Here is a 20,594-nt window from a genome sequence, read left to right as displayed (position 1 = left end):
GAGAAACGGCTCCCTCTGAAGTAATGTAGTTTTCGAGAACAAAGTAATTTTCCACGAATTTGATTTCGAGACCTCAGATTTAGAATTTGAGGTCTCGAAATCAAGCATCTGAAAGCACACAACTTCGTGTGACAAGGGTGTTTTTTTCTTTCATTATTATCTCGCAACTTCGACGACCGATTGAGCTCAAATTTTCACAGGTTTGTTATTTTATGCATATGTTGAGATACAAAGCAAGACTGACGTTTGCACCGCGTTAATCATTTCCGCCATTTTGGGGAGTAATATTCCTTTGAGATTCTTTTTTTAATTCCCAAAACTGCAAACAGATACAGCGTGTAAGTGCGCTATCATACTTCGTCATTGACCCCCACAAAGATTTAACAACAAATTCACAAAATACGACAACCAATCAAGGAAATAATGCAAACATTCGAAGATTTGTTTATTTGTGTCTTGAGCACACCAGCAATGCTTGCCAAGTTAAATTACAGTCGAAGTGCATGTACTTAAAGCAGTACCCGATAAACTTTAATAAATATCGTTAATAAACGTGACGGAACTGAATTTTAAGTTCACAATAATCAACAACATGAATAAGTGAGAGCCTTTTTAAAGGATAATTTGGTTGCTTTATTTCACATAAATGGACGTTCTCCTGTAAGCTCAACTTCAACATTTTTGTTGCCTAAAATAGACCTACGTTTCGTTTCAATCAGCAACCAAACACATTGTCAAACATCCTAGGAGTCAATTTACAGGCAGAAATGTTTCTTTTGCAGGCATTTCATATAATATTGGACTCCAAGTTCCCTGTAAATAATGCCCGTTATATGACCAGGGCCCAATTTCACAGAGCTGCGACAAAAAGTAGCTAAAATTAGCACACCATCATAATGCTTATCAGAACATGGTTAAAGGCAGTGGACACTATTGGTAATTGTCAAAGACTAGCCTTCACAGTTGGTGTATCTCAACATATGCATAAAATAACAAACCTGTGAAAATTTGAGCTCAATCGGTCATCAAAGTTGCGAGATAATACTGAAAGAAAAAACACCCTTGTCACACGAAGTTGTGTGCGTTTAGATGGTTGATTTCGAGACCTCAAGTTCTAAATTTGAGGTCTCAAAATCAAATTCGTGGAAAATTACTTCTTTCTCGAAAACAATGGCACTTCAGAGGGAGCCGTTTCTCACAATGTTTTATACCATCAACCTCTCCCCATTACTCGACACCAAGAAAGGTTTTATGCCAATAATTATTTAGAGTAATTACCAATAGTGTCTACTGCCTTTAACAGCCAAAATACAAAGTACAATCTGTGTCTTGTATCCTACTCATTTCTGCTAAAAGAAAGCAGAAAATATTGTTAAGCAAACCTTTCTGCTTAAGCAACTCTATGAAAATTCGACACTGGCGTAGTGAATACATGTACATCTTTAAACAAACATGATCATCATAAACGTTGATACAAAAACAAAAACTAAAGAAATCAAACACTTCAGTGTAATAATAAACCGGGTCGGGACATTTCAAGATAATATAAAAACAAAACATGAAATATAGTATATACAACAAAAGGCAATCTTGACCTAAACACACCATTAATTACACTGTAGAGGTTCCAACATGAATTATTCATAGTTTTAATAAATATATCGCAATGATATAGCTACTTCTACTTTTTTTTAAAGGTGTGATCACACACGCGCCCTTATTATAATTGCCCTTCGCAAATCTGTAATAATTAACGCAGAGTGAATGGTGAAAGACAATCTCTCCTGAGAATTGTGTCATTTTGTTAGAAGAACCACACTAAATTGCCTCAGAAAAACCACAGGCCTAAAAACTAAGCTAGCAGACATCTATATAGGAGCCTTTATCTACTTCAATAAAGTAGTTAAAGTTGTGAACTGTGATTTTTTCTAAACACATTACGAGATCTCATATTTTTAACGTTGACTCAATCTCTCTCTCTCTCTCTCTCTCACCTATGAAAACATTTCGGTTACTATTTTTGTTCTTCACGTAACATGTAATTGTTTTTAAATGTTGTGTTTATATCCACAACCTTAAAGACACTGGACACTGCTGGTAATTGTCAAAGACCAGTCTTCTCACTAACTAACCTGTGAAGATTTCTACCAAAATTGGTCGTCGAAGTTGCGAGATAATAATGAAAGAAAAACACCACTGTCACACGAAGTTGTGTGCTTCCAGATGCTTGATTTCGAGACCTCAAAATCTAATTCTGAGGTCTCGAAATCAAATTCCTGGAAAATTACTTCTCTCTAGAAACTACATTACTTCAGAGGGGGCCGTTTCTCACAATGTTTTATACTATCAACAGCTCCCCATTACTCGTTACCAACTAAGGTTTTGTGCTAATAATCATTTCGAGTATTCACCAATAGTGTCCACTGCCTTAAAATTTCCCTTAAATATTGTTTTTTTTTCGATTAAACTCTAACATGATTTTAATTTCTGAGTACATGATGCCACCGTATTTTATGAATTTGCTTTATATAAGTTACTAATGTTACATAATTATGATATACCTTCATATAATATCCTTCAGATTCAAATATTGAACAATGAGAACACTGTGAAAATTGAATGTGAAAAACTTAATTAACATTTCAAAAATGTTGAAAAACCAACACGAGTCAACAAAATCCCACAAGCGGTAACATATTGATATTCAAGGTGGCTTTAAAGTCGCACATGATCAAACAGCATCTAGATGAAGTCTCCATAATTTATTAATACATTCTCCGATTGTAAAAGAGCTTGGTTTAAAGGCACTGGACACTATTAGTAGTTGTCATAGACCAGTGTTCTCACTTAGTGTATCCCATCATAAGCATAAAATAACAAGCCTGTGAAAATTTGGGCTCAATCGGTCATCGAAGTTGCGAGAAAATGATGAAAGAAAAAAACACCCTTGTTGGATGAATTTGTGTGCTTTCAGATAGGAATAAAAGACTTATAGCTAGAAGTCTTTTATTATTTTAGTGAGAAATTACCTCTTTCTTAAAAACTACGATACTTGAGAGGGAGTCGTTTCCCACAATGATTTTACACTATCAACAGCTCTCCAATGCTCGTTACCAAGTCAGTTTTTAAGTTAATATTTGTTTTGGGTAATTACCAAACTTGTACTTTCCCTTTAATTGGTTACTTCGTCATAGATTGTTGCTTATCTTATGTCAAAAGTTTCCAAGGACTTATTTAGTTGTGTCTGTTTTTCTTTCGTTTTGGTTAGGGTATTACTGTGCATTGAACACACATCATGGTGGATTGTGCGCACAAGTCTTTATTAAACACGATGCAACAAAATCAAACAAAATCCAAAAGGATCTACCACCAAACAACACTGCACTAGAACCCAAACAGTTGGGAAAAACCTCCCGATACTGCAAACTTTGGTATCCATACCCAACGCCATCTACAGTGCTGGTCCTTAAATTATTTTAAATAAAGTTAAACCGCTGTTGGGTTTTACAAGAATATCATACAAACAAAAACCTCTTACACCGACTATTTATAAACCGAAAGAACAAGGGTACTTGCACGAGACTTAAACCTAAAAACTATACAATGCATTTCAGAAACAAAGGCTGAGATGTAGAACAAAGGGATTTCAGAATACAATATATATAATAAACAAGTGGCATGAAACAAGGCAAGGCTTCGCGTGGGAGATGTCTCTCCTTTGTAGACACGCTGAAACGAGACACCGGCTTGGCCAGCGCCGAGGAGCACGCTCGAGCTTCTAGATGGCGCTCGATTTGATTGAAACAAAATGTCTCTGAATTTCCTAAAATGTGTGTGCAAGATAACCATGCTATAGGAAAAGGAAGAGAATATACCTCAGTATTGAAACGGTTTCAATAGTTACTCGACACGGGTGAAGCCGATAACCGACTCACATCTGATTCCCGGAAACAAATTTAAGTTTTGGAAGGTGTAGATTTTTTTTCTTTTAGAAATGTCATTCCTAAAATGAATAAATGCACTGTGAAAACAATGTACAGTACGTGACAAAAACCCAAATCCCAATTCTTTTTATACCGTGTACAATTTTGATTCTACGTTCTAGTCTCCTGAACCAGCCGTAATTTCAGGTGGTCAGTATGAAACCTTACATTCAATTTACGAAGACAACATACGTGCGACTGCGCGTAAACGAATGACTTACACGTGCCCGACGAAGAATACATCAATATGATCCACCACTATAAATGCAGTAATGCGTGATTGTAATTCTAATTGCCTCCAACAGTGTATATTTCGGAACAAAGTTCAGAAATTTGTTCTCGTTATCAATTTTTAGATTAAGACATTCAATCTGATTAAAGTGAGTTTACTCGTTGAGAAAGATTAAAATACTTTTTAAAGGCCAAACTCCAAGTTTGAATACTATTGATTAAAATTGTTGAGAGATAAACAGAGCGTAAAAGCCTTCACTAAATAGTCGTTTACTTTTAAATAGTTACAAATGGCCGTAATTACGAAAACATTGATAGTGCTTCGAGAAAGAAAAATATATATAGAGAAGTACTGGATAAATAGTTCCCGAAAACTGCAGACACCACTACGCAAGAATACAGCTAAATAGACTTTACCAATAAATTATTGCACAATGAAACACAGCTAGTTGCTCTTCTTTCCTCACCTAACCCATCCCACCGCCATGTTTGTTTGGTTCCCTAATCCCAAATACATTCAAGAGTACTGTTTTACAAAATATCAAGTGACCAGTCTATTCCAATTGCTTCTGAATAAACATCCCTTGTGTTTACCAACACTTGTCAACAATTGTACGGGCAGCATTGGCTATTGAAACAAATTTTCACAGGGTTGGCACAAATCTGCCCTTTATAAGGAATAATTTAAACCCATTTTTTTAATTGAAAATAAGTATACTTTATTGGGGAAAGGTTTGCGGTAACACCCTTACTACATGTATCTCTAATGAGTCGAGGTGGTCATCTCTAAATGAGTCGGGTGGTGGTTATCTCTAAATGAGTTGGGGTGGTTCTGTAAAGAACCGTTGGTTTTAAAACGATGTTTCGATCAGTATGCTCTGATCGTCTTCTGGAGAAAGCGGTGTACTTTTGTTGTGATTGGCACACCTGATTTATCAGTGTTATGGTTAATATGATTGCATTGCATGAAGCTTGTGCTTTTTTGCAATGAGTTTTGCACTCGCAGTTGTGACAGCGTAAAAGTGAGGTCCAAACAGGTTTTTGTGTTTGAACAGACAACATAACAACACCACCATGGCTGCATGGTGTCAGAGTTGGGGTTTTTTGGCGGCTAGAAACAAAAGCAAGCTTGATTACAATACATCCACTCACAGATCTCTCAATTTTTCTAATATCTAGTGATAAATTTCAAATGGGATAATTCATGTTTACTTCAGATCCAATGAATGATACCACATACCCGATTTTCTAAACTACGTTTATGATTTGGAGTGGTAAAAATGAATCTCTCCGACTTGGCTCTGAAGGGCGTCTATAGCTACAGATGAAGCTGGAAAAAAGGTTCTTTGGTAACTACAAGTCTCTGTTGAATACTTGGATTAAACATGACTGTTTAAAAGTTATAGTACGAATATTTGTTACTGAACAAATTAGAGTAAGCGATAGTACAACACTCTACTAATTGAGACATAACATTGGTTTTGGATAAAAATGCACTTTCCTTCAGGATTGAATCAAAGTGCACCAGGGCTGCATGCAACCTTATAAAAATCCAAAGTCATAATTTTGAAAATTTGTTTTCTAGCATCAGCACAGACAACATCTCCTGCCTCTAGCTACCGGGCAATCTTGGTAGTCTAGATGGTTAGACACTGCTCTAGAATTGCAAGGGTCGTGGGTTGGAATCCCACCCGAGTAAAATGCCTGTGATTTTTTTCACAGGACTCAGGAAAGTACTGAGTATACAGTGCTACTTACATCGGTGTATATGGGTAAAAACCAAAAATTAATGGTCGTGGGTTCGAATCCCACACAAGTAACAAGCATGTGATATTTCTTCACAGGACTCCGGGAAGTACCGAATATACAGTGCTAACACACATCGGTGTATGGGTAAACAAAATTAACAAACACTAAACTTGGTTACAGTAAAGCTTCATGAAAGAAAGGGGCCAGAATGATACATCCTTTTTGTGTTGACCAACTCGCATCTGTTATCTCCATGTAGTTTTTCTGTTTCAAAAAGTCATCATAAGTAGTGTTGCTGATTGTCCCAGGCACATTAGCTGTTTATCCATCAAGTTGTAAAAACACTCACTCCCTAAAAAAATGGGGTATAATTTTTAAGCTTTGGTGGCAAAATTCATGAATTCTTTAACTCAGCTTTCCCAAAATGTTTTTGTCCTATCGTATAGCGGCCATCTTGGTTTGATTACATACAATTTGTTGTAGTCCTTTGGGGTTCGTCAACTATGAAAACATTGGTACAAGACAGAGCGACGGTGCCGAAGCTGTACTTTCGAGAAAAAAAAAGCAGCCTTATGAGGCAAAAGTGGTTAGAAGAAAAAAAGAGTATGGCACCCATGTTGAGAAACAAGGGTTAAAACTCTATTATTCATTGTGTATACAGGGCACCATACAAAGGTGACCACAGCACGACGAAGGTCTGTCTTGATAAACCACCTTTTTTTTATGGATACTGTGATCCAAAAAATAAAACTGTTATCCAAACCATAAAAAACAACACTTACTCGTACCCTCCACAACTTTTAAAATGTACCAAATAATATGTACACAAACAGATATTATGATACATATAATATTATTGCAACAATAAAATTCAAAACAGAGCTGTAATAATTTTTATATATATAAAAAATGTGTGCATTTAACATATAATAAGACTTCTTGATTGAAGAAGTTGAATGATTTTAAAAGATTTTATTTACAAAAAAGAAGAAAAAATACGGGAAGATAGTCAAGAAGGGAGATCTTGAAGGATCAATCTGAGATCATCCGAGTGAAGATGACGAAGACTAGATGAAGACCAAGGAGGAGGGGAAGATAGCATCTTAGAACCGAGGCAGAGCTGCACTTCAAAACCGACTCCTGAGGAAAGAGACAAAGAGAAGAGTCAAATCGGCCTTCATACTGTTCACTTTCTTTAGCCTGCATGAACCTTCACTACTCTGTTGGCTACATGTACTACATTATGTCTGCATTCTGTAATGCTGTGTTTCCGACAGTATGGAAATAAACGTGAACTGAGTGGAAGACTTTTAGACCCGTCCTTTTTTTCACAGTAGTGCGCAAGCTCAGACCTACTCGGGCAATACTGAGCGGCGCGCACACGCTCAGAGCCGCAAAGAAAGGACCATTATGTCTGCTGCCACCAGCGTCTCAAAAGTCTCCTATTGAAAGCCACTGGCAATTTTATAAAATGATTTACCAGTAACAGTTACAGGCATGATATTTGGTTTTTGGAAAAAAAGTAGGAAAATGTTTTTTTGGGTACAATGGGTTTCCTACATGTACACGGGGTATAGACTTTTATAGAATTTCCTTGTTACCTAATAAGGGAATCAATGTGTGATGAAGAGGTTTTCAACTAGTGGTTTACACCCAACGAGGCCTGGTTCTTGATAATTTTACCGAGACGAAAACCAGGCCTCGGCGGGTTTAAACCACTATAGTTGAAACCTATTCAACATACTTTGATTCCCATTCATAAATACCTTTTTGGTCAAAAAACATCAACACTTTTTGGTCAGAAAGTAAAATAAATGCAAAAATTGTTCAATGATTTCTTTCAACACAACATCCCTCCAGCTATGAAATGGTAAGGCCCTCGGGTAAACAGCTTCTTACAAGGGAATGCGTCGCGCGTATCGCATGAGTGGCACCACTGTTTCAGCCGTTGCTCTCGACCAATAGGAATGAACAAACTTACAAGCTTATAAGCACAGGTGCAAGCTCGCGTGTCACGCCCATGTATTAACACTTTCTACTGGTCAAAAACAAAGGTTTAAACACACCCACGTGATATGCTCTCCACCAATAGGAATAGCGAAACTGTCTGAGGTATTTATGAATAAAGATTTTTTCTTTTTTCTGAGGGTACACAAATCAGTTTCAGATTTAAGAAAGAAGAATATCATCTGCCGTAAGTAGCTCAATAACTAAAAGGCTTCTGACCATCAGCACCCCGAACAAGGACATTCACAACATACAGAAACCACTAACATTAGGGCTAGATAGCTCAGTTGTTAGAGCCCTGGTATGTGAATCTGGGGACCACAGGTACAAGTCCTGCTCAAGCCATGGTTTTTTTGTTGGACCAAAAACTATAATTATTATTTACCAAGTTTCCCCTTAACGGCAGTGGACACTACTGGTAATTAATCAAAATAATTGTTAGCATTACTTACTTGGTAACAAGCAATGAAGAGCAATAGCATAAAACATTGTGAGAAACTGCTCCCTCTGAAGTAACGTAGTTTTAGAGAAAGAAGTAATTTTCCACTAAAAGTATTTGAGTGTGATTGTGAGACCTCAGAATTAGATTTTGAGGTCCCGAGCATCTGAAAGCACTCAACTTCGTGTGACAAGGGAGTTTTTTCTTCCATTATTATCTCGCAACTCCGATGACCAATTGAGGTCAAATTTTCACAGGGGTGTTATTTTATGCCTATGTTGAGATAAACACTGGTGAGAAGACTGGTCTTTGACAATTACCAATAGTGTCCACTGTCTTTAAGGTGATCCCTCTGCAGGGAAGCGGTACTTCCCAGGTTGCATCCTAAACATGGGTTTGATCCCTGGCTACATGGCAGTTACAGGTTGAATGGCTTCTGACTAGCATCCTTGATTGAAAATATTGACCAAATATGCAGACTGCCTGCATAGGGCTAGAAAGTGCTAGACAGTGCAGGTGTGCTAATTCTGAGCTCCCAGATTCAAAGCCTGCTTGAATCCTTGCCAATTTGTCTTCATTCAACCCAAAATAAAAAATGTAAAAAAAAAAGGAAAAAAAGAAATGCTCTTACATTGGGGTCAAAATCATAACAGTGTTCCGTTGGTCTCTTGCGGTACTGTGGTTCAGCTGTACACGGATCTGGTCCTTCACGTACACACAATATAGCCATTAAGGAAAACCAGTGAAAAAATTGTAACTGTGAAAATCATGAATAGTGTCACACTTTATGTTGACTTTCCGTTTTGTAGTTGACTTCCCCTCTTCTTCAGTATTAAGATGACAATGACAATGATATGACCTTATTAAACTATTAAATAAATTACCCTTCTGCACAAAATAAAATATTCATTGAACACATATTAATCTCAGACAAGTCACTACTTCATACCAGCTTCAAAACTCATTTGAAAATAAATTTTTGTGCTTAGATCATTCATTATTTAGCTTGCTTCTGCATCTCTCCTGCGCCAGGAGTGTCTTTTAGACATACATGGCCGATTATAAATGGCGAACATCATTATTATTATTATTATTATTATTAATACTATTAAAGAAGTCAAGATATGACCTTGGTACACCATTAGTTATGACCTTTGTATGTTGCACCAATTGTATCGTCATTTGGAACTAAAGAGCCCGGTCCGTACTTCCTGCAAACGCAAAGCGAACTGTGACGTCACAGGGCTGTTTTCGTTGTGAATTTTTTCGCAGGAGTTGAGCACAGAACTATCCGTTGCTAATTTGTGAGGTCAAACTTCATATTGCACTCGCAGGAAGTATGAACCGGGCTTCAGCCACCTGGAATGTATGCCAGAGCACCGAAGAATATCTGAATATTTTTTTGCAGAGGCCAGTTTCGTGTACAGGTAGTCGGGATATAACCTTGTTTTCATTACTAGTAACGACCTTCCTCCAATTACACTGTAATAGTATGTAGTAAAGGATATCCTTTGAGAGATCAGGCTCCAGTGGGGCTTGCTTCACCACCTGATTGGTGCAGTTATCACAATTTCTCTCTGTAACCACCAGAAGAAGGTTGGTGCCCTCGATCCGGCTCGATCGCCACAGCCTAAAAAAACAAAAACATTGCATCTTATTATTTAAAGTACAAGTAAACAACGTGTTTTCTCTGTCATTATTATCTTGCCACTTCGACAACCAATTGAGCTCAAATTTTCACAGGCTTGTTTTTTGTGTGCATATGTTGAGATACACTAAGTGAGAAGACTGGTCTTTGACAGTTACCAATAGTGTCCAGTGTCTTTAAGATTGTTCAGGGGCAAGTACCTGTTACAGTATCCACATGATATTTCTCCGAAGGCGTTTTTATTTTCACCGTAGTAGAACTGCTGAAGGATCTTGATGCAGCTGACATTTTCAGACTGTTGGATCTCATCAGCTTCCGCAAAGTGATCTGAGGGTTAAAGGGGATCAAGGGACATATTTAGTACCAGTTTCAAGTTTATTTAATTTGTACGCAGTATCAAGATCAGTCAATGATACATTTGTATATACATGTATACATTAACAAATGTATTAAAATATAAGTTTCGACCCTAGTAGAGTCCTTCTCGAAGGTCTCTCTCTTCAGCCTTAGATCGTCATCACCATCACACATACTCTATGTTCCCAAAACTCATCTGGCAAGTTACATAGATCGTGCCTTTTCCCCTTGCACGCACGTCACACGCGGCGACTAAGCCACGCTCACCATTTTGGTGGCCAATACATGTAGGTTTACGTGTAAATGCTGCGTTCGCCTAAAATGCGCACTTTGCTGAATAACGCACATTGACAAGATTATTCTGATGACGACGTCAGTCCAATTGGGTCAATACTATAGCCAAGAACCCCAAAAGAGAGCAAGGAAGGAAGTTTAAGTTTTAAATGTGGGAGGAAAACCCTAGAGAAATATTCAAGGGAAATTCCACGCAGTCGCGTAGGAACTGAAAACCCGGCCTGATTTGAAGCGGGATTCTTGAGGTAGAAAGCAAGGAAAGACTACGTCAACTAGACAAACCGATATGGTTCTCACTATCGCTGAGTGGCATTACAATGTAGATTGCAAGATCCAACATTTGAAAATACTAAGTGGGCAGGATAAGTGACGATAAGAACTTTATTATCCCACACTGGGGACATTAAACCTGGCCTTGATTCAAACATATCTTGTTTACCTCATCTGTTGAAGCAATGTATGTGGGAACCAAATGTCATATCAATTAAGCTTTATTGCTAAATGGAATAGAAATGTCATGAACATGGAACTGGAGAGTCTGAGTTATTAATGTACTTACTTGAGTAATCTGTGACGCCTAAAAACAGCATGTCATACAGAAAGTGACGCAGGAATGACCTGAATAGAAAATTAATATTTATGTAAATATGTTGACTTATAGCAGTGGGTAATAAAACCTTTAAATTTGCAAACTAACAATTTAAAAAAATTGTAAGAAAAACTTGCCATGTCTGGAAAATGTAGCAAGAATAAAATAACTAAACAAATAGGGCTTACTTTCATAAAACGGGTAAAGCTCAAACAGTAGCTAAACACAACCAATATTTGTATACAAGAATAAGATTACCGGCAAAAACACCAAGTCACATGTAAATGTGACCCACTCTGTGAAAATGAGTCAGATGTTGCGCAATGCAATATTAAGTTATGGACAGTTTAATGTGGAAAATGTAAACAAAAGTTTGTTTTAAGATCTTTAGTTGCATGGTTAACCTGTAGAACACTTACTTTTAGGCAATAAAGCTATGAAAACAACAATTTCGTGATCATACTTATGTCTAATTTGTATCCTTTTGCACACAATGGTAGTTTAAAATATCATTTTACTTGTAATTCTTTTTTCACAAAAAATGGCGTAGTGGCTAATTTCAAACAGGGGTAACTCAGCAATGCGATACACCCCAAAGCTTAGACACATACCAAATTACTGCTGCTGATGTGTTCTTTCCAGCCATGCATATAACTCAATTCTTGAAATTGCCTACATCTGACTCATTTTCACAGAGCGGGTCACAGAGCTCTGTGTGTGCTTAGCGATAAAGGCTAGCAGCGTTTTCTACTTATGCAGGTCTTCGAAATTGAAGCCCAGGCTTGGCACTCCAACAAAACCACATAGAACAATCCTTTGCTGCTCCAGAGATTTGTGCTCTCTTTTCAAATTGTAAAAGAGACATTTTGAAGTTCCAACTGATGTACCTTTTTTTCAGAGAAACAATCGCCTTGCACTTAAAAGTTAGGCCCGAATCACAAACTTCAATTGCAAGTATAAATAGTAATAAAATAATTTTGTTTCCTTTTTCAAATTGAGGAATCTTATAAGAATAATAGTTAGCATAATGAACGGTCCTTCTAACATGTATCAAAATGATGTTATTTTTACCATGCAGCTGTGGCTGCCCACGAGTTGAAGTTGATGACGTCAGAAATGGTCGGCTGTCAAGAAAAAACACAAACAAGAATCAATCAAGAAAATAGAGTTGTTTTTCTCTAATAAAGTTGGCCAGCTAAATATGGTCAGATTTAAGGGGAGATTTAAGATGAGATTATAGTTATGGTTTGTTTAGTATTATCACAATTAAAATTTTAAAAAGATGCCTCGAAGGCCCGAACCTCTTTAATGCACAAGGCTTTAAAAAAAAGCATTACAATACTAACAAGTTATAATTAAAAATACAGTCCAGTCTCGTTAAAAAAAGAATGCTGTGACTGGCAAAATTACCTCTTTATGACAGGAATAATGTTTTAAAGACACTGGACACTATTCGTAACTGTCAAAGACTAGTCTTTTTAGTTGATGTATCTCAACAAACCCACAAAATAACAAACCTGTTAAACTTTTAGGTCAATTAGTCGTTTAAGTTGCGAGATAATAATGAAAGAAAAACACCCCTGTCACACGAAGTTGTGTGCTTTCAGATGCTTGATTTCGAGACCTCAAAATCTAATTCGGAGCTCTCGAAACCAAATTCGTGGAAAATTACTTCTTTCTCAAAAGGTTACTTCAGAGGGAGCTGTTTCTCACAATGTTTTATATTATCAACAGCTCTCCATTGCTTGTTACAAAGTAAGCTTTTATGCTAATAATTATTTTGAGTAATTACCAAGAGTGTCCACTGCCTTTAACAGAACAGGAATGTTGTTATAAGACATGTAAGAGGACAACCATGTTTTTTAGTTTCCAGCAAATTTCATCAAATCCTGGCTAAAACCTTGATATTAACCGGTAAGTGCTTCCCTAATAAATCTACTCACAATTTTGACTGATCTAGGAGCGGAACCAGAGGTATCATCCTGCTGCCTCGCACAAGCTGCCTGGAAATCGTTCATCTGCATCCTGTACACCAAATAAAATAAACAATTCATAAACTCTCATATTGCAAAAGAATGGTTAGACTTCATGTTGCATCACAGCAACTTGTAAACCATTACATGATGCTATGAAAGGACTAGGTCTCATAACTCAACGAAGTCCCACAGACCTTGCAGACGATAACTGAATGTTGAAGCGCCTAGAGCATCACTGAGTGACCGATATGCGGGCTATATGAGAAGTCACTATTGTTACTATTATTATTAATTAATTTTTATTGCTACTGAGTTACTTTGAGTTTCCCTGGTTGAACTTCGAGTAAGTTTCCAGACGGAGTGAAAAGGGATGAGTAGTCGGGAACTGATAACCAAGGATGAGAAACAAAGGAAACATGAATCAGGGATGAGTATCTGGAGACGAGTAGTCATAGATGAGTGATCGTTGACGAGTATCAAGAACAGGATACGGGGTCTGGTAACCGGGTATGAGTGATCATGGATGAGTAACCAGATGTGTGTCACCAGAAATGCGTAATCGAAAATGAGTAGCCCAGGGATGAGTCACTGGGGTGAGTAACCAGGAATGACTAACCAGTAACCACTCAAATGAATGTAGATTTAGGGACAAGGGATGAGTAACCAGGGATGAGTAACCAGGGATGAGTAACCAGGGATGAGTCACATAGGGATTAGTCAGAAATGAAAACCCAGGGATGACTACCTAAGGATGTGTAATCAGGTTTGAACTACTTAGGGATGAGTAATCAGGAATGAGTAACAAGGAATAAGTAACCAGGAATAAGTAACCATGAATAAGTTATCAGGAATTGGGAACCACAAATGAGTTATCAGGAATTAGTAACAAGGAACTAGTAACCAGAAATAAGTAACCTGGAATGAGTAATTGGGAATGAGTAACCAGGGATGAGTACTTACAGCTTATAGACTGTTTTATTTTTCAAGACTGCCATCAAGTCACCGTCATGGAGTCCAAAGAAACTGCCCACCTGAAAAACGAGTCAAAGAAACAGAAATAATGTCGAGTGTATGCAATGTGTGTATGCGAAAGTCTTAATTTTCACTTATTTCAATTTTCAAACTTTTTCAAACAAATTCCTTGAAATCTTATCCACTCTGATGCAAGAAGTTTTCCTTTTATGAAAAGATCAAAAGAGAGGGATTTTTAGACACTTACTGTTCCCTGCTGATCCTCCTGATTGGTTGCTATGATGAAACCGCCGTCGTCAAGGACAGTACAATGGATACTCTGTCAAGAGAGGGGTAAAACAACCATAGAAATGTAACAACCATAGAAATATATCCTGTAAAATGCTGAGTGCGCCATTGTGCGTGCAATTTCATTGTGAGACCATTTTTATAGACGGGTCGATGCCATTTTCTTGGTTTTTTTGTATGGCAAAATTGGCATACAGTAGGCGTCACGAATACTGACTGATAAAAACACATAGAAACGGTCTATGTGCGATGCCATTTGCCACACATACGTGTCACGTGACGATCATTTTTGCCATACATGCGTATAGCTCGGTATGGAAACGTCGCGTCAACAGACGACACAGACGGCAGCCGAGCTCAGCGTTCTACGGGTCATATTATTTCTATGGTTACAACTCACTTCATCTCAAAGAATATCTACTTTCAATGAGAGATATTTGAACCATGGAGGTAGATGCTCGATGGTAGCAGACTTGCTAGGTAAATTTCTATTGTTTTTACGTAGCTCTGAGCATGCTAAATGAAACAGCGGTATTGATTTACCTGGTAAGTTTGCTGCCACCAAGAGTCCTCATAAGTCTTTCAATGGGATCAACTTAACAAACCATCCTGATCAGAGCCGTTTCATAGAGCCCGATTTAGCTCAAAATATTGCTTAACACTTTTCTGCTGAGCGAAAATGAGCAGGACACCAGTCACAGTTAGTACACATGCTGTGGTATTTTGCCTGTAACCTTTGTCTTGTAAGCATAATCTTGTTTTGTTGAGCTACATGTACATTTGTACTTTATGTGCTTAAGCATCTCTTTGAAATTAGGCACTGGTTTCATCAGTTTCTGCATTTCCAATTTATTTTCTGCATTCCCCAATTTATTTTCATTACTGTGACTGAAAATACAATACCTCTAATATTTCTGGGAAAAAAAAAGATTTTGCTACATGAAAACAAATTGAGGTAATAAAATCCCTATACCGTATGTACAAAATTTCTTTGTAGACAACAAAATAATTTGCAAAACTTAAAGTTTTGAGTTTGGCCAAAATGAGGCCACATCACTGGTACACAAACAGTGAAATATGCTGCAGGTTATAGGTCAAGAGTCAAAGCTCAGACCATAGCATTACTTACTTCATTGGTGCAAGATATGGCGTCACTCTCCTTGTTATTAAACCCCTGGGAATAGAAAAAAAGTGGCGAGTTATCATTTTAGTAGGAAAAACATAGGTGAATTGAAAATGAAAACCTAAAAATAAGACTTGAACTCTAATGTCGGTTACTTGCAAAAAAAAAAAAAATTTTTGCTCGAACTGACGTTCAAGGTATCATTACACATGTTTAATTGTCGCACAAAATCAGGAGAGATTGGCAAATGGGGTTTCTCAACAAATTCCTCGTCCCAAGACTTAATTTAGTTTCAATAATCTTAACAAAGATTTTGTAGTCTAAAAAAAATGTTTGAAAAACCAAATTGCTTGAGGAATTTGTATTTTCAACAAGTTTGAATAAATAAAGTTAATAGAGAAGATAGTCTTTGTTCAATTTGTTTTCCATAAATGTGCGAGACTTGCATGGAATGAAAGTTGTAGTCTTGAAACGAGGGAAGATTGGGTGAGTTTGTTTACCTTCTTGGTCAACTTTATCCAGATGTCATTGAAAACAGAAGAGTCAAGATACACGGCAACCACTGTGGAAAAAAAATCAGACGAATATTCGATTTAACATTCATTCACATGTATGCATGTGAGGGCAGCGATGATTTCTTGTGATTGATTTAGCTTGGTGCCCTACATAACTTGGCAATACAGGCTGTATACTCCAAATGAAGCAAGAGTGAATTTTAATTTTTTTAAGGAGGTTTGGCAAACCGGATGATCCTTTATTGTACTTGTCTGTAATTGCTCATTAGGAATTTTCTTTTTGTTACAGGGCTACCCCGTTTACAGTCCATGTCTTTGGTATCCTCCACAAAAAGCATGGATGGTAGAGCAGAAAGCACTACTACATCCCCAACTTTATGAAGCAATCAAGCAAGTGTCTTGCTTAAGGACACAAGTGTCACAACCAGGACTTGAACCCACACTCTGCTGATCAAACACCAGAGCTTGAGTCCGGTGCTCTTAACCGCTAGGCCAGAACACAGCACGATTAAATTATTGAGAGCTTAATCTTTTTAAAGGAGAAACGATCAGATCTGGCATGATTAAAGATGTTATGTCAGATTTTTGGCCGATTTGACCCAAAAGTTTTGGTTTAAAATTCAATAGTTATTTTGATGGGGGTCGAGAAAGTTACAAGCTTTCTCTTGAGCCATTGCTCGAAAAAGTCCGCCAGTTATTAGTAGCAGTGAAAGAAAGTGCTCAAAATTAGTTTTTGTCCGGATCCCGACAATATATCACGTGACCAATTCTTATGTGTTTTTTAAGAAACGTTATAAATTCTTTTCATGGTTCCTGACCATTAAAAGTAAAAGTTAAACTTTTTTTTGTTAGAGAGGGTGATACTCTTTGAAATACCATTCACTCAAAAAAAATATATTTTTTAATGTTTGGGGCCAAAAGTCTGACATAGCATCTTTAATATCTATAACAGGTGTGAAGAGTTAGGATGTTTATGGATATAGAATAAGACTGAGAATAAAAATGATTAAGCTTATCCTGCTGGGGTTTCGTTCTGGATTAGGATCTCGGAGAAACATACCAGCATGTGAGATCGCATGACCAGCGTTGACCTCGACGCTGGCTGCTTTGCTGACTCGAATTGGCGTCAAGAATGTTTCGTTAACCGGTAGAGGCATCATACCTGAGACAAATCCATAAATAGAGATGTCACTGGACTGGTAATAATAATAATAATAACAACCGTATTTCTACAGCGCCTAACACCTCCAAAAGAAAGTCTCTAAGCGCTCAGAGGAAAACAAAAGAATAATTAAGCATATGAAGATTTAAATAGATATGTTTTGAGAAGAGTCTCATTGTACATTGCACCAAAGTCAGGGCTAAACTTTTTTGGGAAAAAGCACAAGACCAAAGCTTATGATACCTCAACTTTTTTCCAGACCAAAATTCTTTTTACAAGATCAGAATCAAAATGAGAAGATATTTTACTAAACTGATTCTATTCGATCAATCACTTATACAGATGATTTATCTCACTTGTTCTTGATTTCTTGATATTATCAATCGTAATTGAAATATTTATCAGCTTTAAAAACTAGTTCGTATGACACTGCTCTAGAATTGCAAAGGTCGTGGGTTCGAATCCCACCAGAGTAATATGTCTCTGATTTTTTTCCATATGAGTAAAACCAAATGTATTTGATTTAAAGTCATAACTTAAATATCACTTTGTTAAAGTTATATTTATTACAAAGAGAGGTATTATTAATCAGTTGTAAAAAAGGAAGACTACCAGACTTGTCCACATTTGAATTTACCGGCTAGATGCTAAAGTTAATATTCAGCGGTCGAGTGTAAATTTTAATAGGGCGACTAAAATTACTCTTCATTTAATTTTTTTATATAAAATCTCGTTTAAATTTGTATTCCAAATTACTTTGCCATGAGTGTTACTGCGTGATGGACCTGAGCGATACATAATAAACCACTACTATTATTATTATTATTGATTGAAATTTTATTGTGAAATATTTTACAATTGTTTAGAATTGTAATTTTCTTGACACTAAGTTTAAACTGCATATTTACCTTTGTTGTATGGGACAGAAAAGACGTAATTTTTGTTGTATAGCGCCCTCTGGAAGTACGCCTGGTCCCAGGGATCCTGAATGGCACGAAGCTCGTCTTTACTCCATTTTTCTGCGACGCTGGTGATATAAAAAAAGAAAAAAAAAGATGGTTCTTGAGAAATCAGACGGACAGGAGTGTGGGGGGGGGGGGGAGTATGAATATTGGTAGACAAAAGAGAGTTGTAAAATATAAAAGGAGTTTGTTTGAAACTTTAACCCTCACTCTTTTGTGAATTATTTTATAATATCGTTTTCTTTAAAAAGACGATATTGAAAACAATCAGATATAGTACAGGGATAATTCATCATGACTAAAGAAATCAAATCAACGCTCTGCTGTGATCATTTGGTCAAATTCCCTGTATACGGCAGCATTATAGAAAGCAGATTCTCATCTATAAAAATGGGGCCAGGCTATTTTTCCCCTTTAGTCTTCATTTTGGTTTAATGTATTTCAATAGGGAAAACAACGTGATGGTTACCCCATGGTCAGGGCTGAACAACTAGTGGGACTTGTATCACAAAGTCGTGTCTAGTTGTGACTAGTTGCGACTGCCGCTTTTCAGCTACCCCGTTAACCACATCGCCATTACCATTACAAAAATAGTCATGACTAGTGTTGAAGTCACACCTAATTGTAATTGTCTGCTATGATATTGCTGCATCAAAGGAGTTGCTTCTGTGCGTCTGTGGCAATACTTCACATTTCAGCATAACATTTTACCATTTTGTGCCTATGGGACCCACAGTCTTTGGGTTTAAAAATAGTCTTTACTATTGGGGTAGTGTATTTTCACTGGTCACCCAGGCCTGCACATGGTCGTGATTAACAGAGTGTTTCTAATTCTTTTTATTTACCTGCTGGGATAGATTCTGGTGACTCCTCCATTGGCAGCGACAATGTTGTACAAAATACCCTCACTGTGAAATAAAACAAAAAAACCAAGAGAAATTCTGTTATAATTAGACTGGTCCCCTGTCTTTATATGCAAGGATAAACACAGGCACTGGTTCTACAGACCATGTGATTTCATTGGATAAACGGGCAGTGAAGTAAGCTTTCCATATCTGTGTTTGATTGGTCCGAGGTGATGTTTTTCAGCTTGCACTTTCGACTGTCTGTATACCCCAACAAACAAACAAACACCCAACCCAACAAAAAAAAGGAATATATTTATTTATTCATGTTATAACTTTTTGAAAATCTCCAAAAGTCTTTCTCTATTTTGGACGTATTCATGTTTTGGCAAGTCATGATCTTTGCTGAATTTCATTTAGATTGTTTTCAATCAATAAGGAAATTGAGTCATACGACTATAAATAGTCTTAATTTATATGCAAAAAACAATAATTTTGAATACCCTTGCTCTGCACTGTTCTGAGCGATTCGCGAAAAAGCTCTTGTAAGTAACCACTCATGTTTCATACATGTAGTTGGGAGCTCCAATTTGTATAGCCAATTTGTTGCAGCGTGGAGGTATAACAAAGCAAACTCCCAAGTATCGTCATTTTGACGTGCGCCGTCACCGGCAGAAGTTTTTTGTTTTTTTTCAAAACCTGATTGGGGCCTGATTTTTTAATCGATAACTACCCGAAATTCTGAAGTGCACAAATATCAAAATTACATTTAAAGACACTAGACACTGTTGGTAATTGTCAAAGACTAGTCTTCACAGTTGGTGTATCTCAACATACATGTATGCATAAAATAACAAACCTGTGAAAATTTGAGCTCAATCAGTTGCAAAGTTTTGAAATATTAATGAACGAAAAAAACACCCTTGTCACACCATGGTCACACAAAGTTGTGTGCTTTCAGATGCTTGATTTCAAGACCTCAAATTCTAAACTTGAGGTCTCGAAATCAAATTCGTGGAAATTTACTTCTTTCTCGAAAACTACATCACTTCGGAGGGAGCTGTTTCTCACAAATGTCTTGTTCTATCAACCTATCCCCATTACTCTTAATCAAGAAAGGTTTTTTGCTAACAATTGTTTTGAGTAATTACCAATAGTGTCCACTGCCTTTAAATGTAAAACAAAGCATTATAAACAGTTAAAATAGCATTTCCGAGAAAAACAGTCCGCTAAAGTGGCTGTTTAAAGTATTCTCAAGGGTTTTGCATTAATCATATTGTTTTCTATATTTCATTGAAATTTTGTCTTCTTATTTTTTGGAAGTCAATTCCATTGACTCACGATTGACCCATAGAGCTACTATAGCACATGCCATGCCATTTTAACGACGATTCATACCAGGGATGTCCAAAGGGTTTTTTACTTTGTTTAGTTTATTGAGTTGAGTGAATTAT

General features: G+C 36.9%; 1 protein-coding gene across 5 annotated transcripts in view; it reads right to left on the bottom strand.

Annotated features, from left to right (window-relative positions):
- Positions 1-412: 412 nt before the first annotated feature.
- LOC139952991 (voltage-dependent calcium channel subunit alpha-2/delta-2-like) overlaps positions 413-20,594 on the bottom strand; it is a 90,291-nt gene continuing 70,109 nt past the window's right edge. For all 5 annotated transcript variants that reach the window (XM_071952375.1, XM_071952366.1, XM_071952385.1 and 2 more), the window contains 14 exons: positions 19,141-19,203; positions 18,242-18,360; positions 17,232-17,333; positions 16,157-16,218; positions 15,663-15,707; positions 14,493-14,564; positions 14,234-14,304; positions 13,241-13,322; positions 12,369-12,421; positions 11,268-11,326; positions 10,258-10,384; positions 9,918-10,039; positions 9,041-9,120; positions 413-7,103 (listed from right to left, as the gene is read on the bottom strand). In XM_071952375.1, coding sequence (XP_071808476.1) covers positions 6,996-7,103; positions 9,041-9,120; positions 9,918-10,039; positions 10,258-10,384; positions 11,268-11,326; positions 12,369-12,421; positions 13,241-13,322; positions 14,234-14,304; positions 14,493-14,564; positions 15,663-15,707; positions 16,157-16,218; positions 17,232-17,333; positions 18,242-18,360; positions 19,141-19,203 — 1,165 coding nt within the window. In that variant the 3' untranslated portion in view covers positions 413-6,995. The remainder of the gene's footprint in view (positions 7,104-9,040; positions 9,121-9,917; positions 10,040-10,257; positions 10,385-11,267; positions 11,327-12,368; positions 12,422-13,240; positions 13,323-14,233; positions 14,305-14,492; positions 14,565-15,662; positions 15,708-16,156; positions 16,219-17,231; positions 17,334-18,241; positions 18,361-19,140; positions 19,204-20,594) is intronic.

Source organism: Asterias amurensis, chromosome 2 (genome assembly GCF_032118995.1).
Source record: "Asterias amurensis chromosome 2, ASM3211899v1".
Lineage (NCBI taxonomy): Eukaryota > Metazoa > Echinodermata > Asteroidea > Forcipulatida > Asteriidae > Asterias > Asterias amurensis.
The sequence above is the reverse complement of the archived record's forward strand: the minus strand, read 5'-3'. Positions and strand labels throughout refer to the sequence as shown.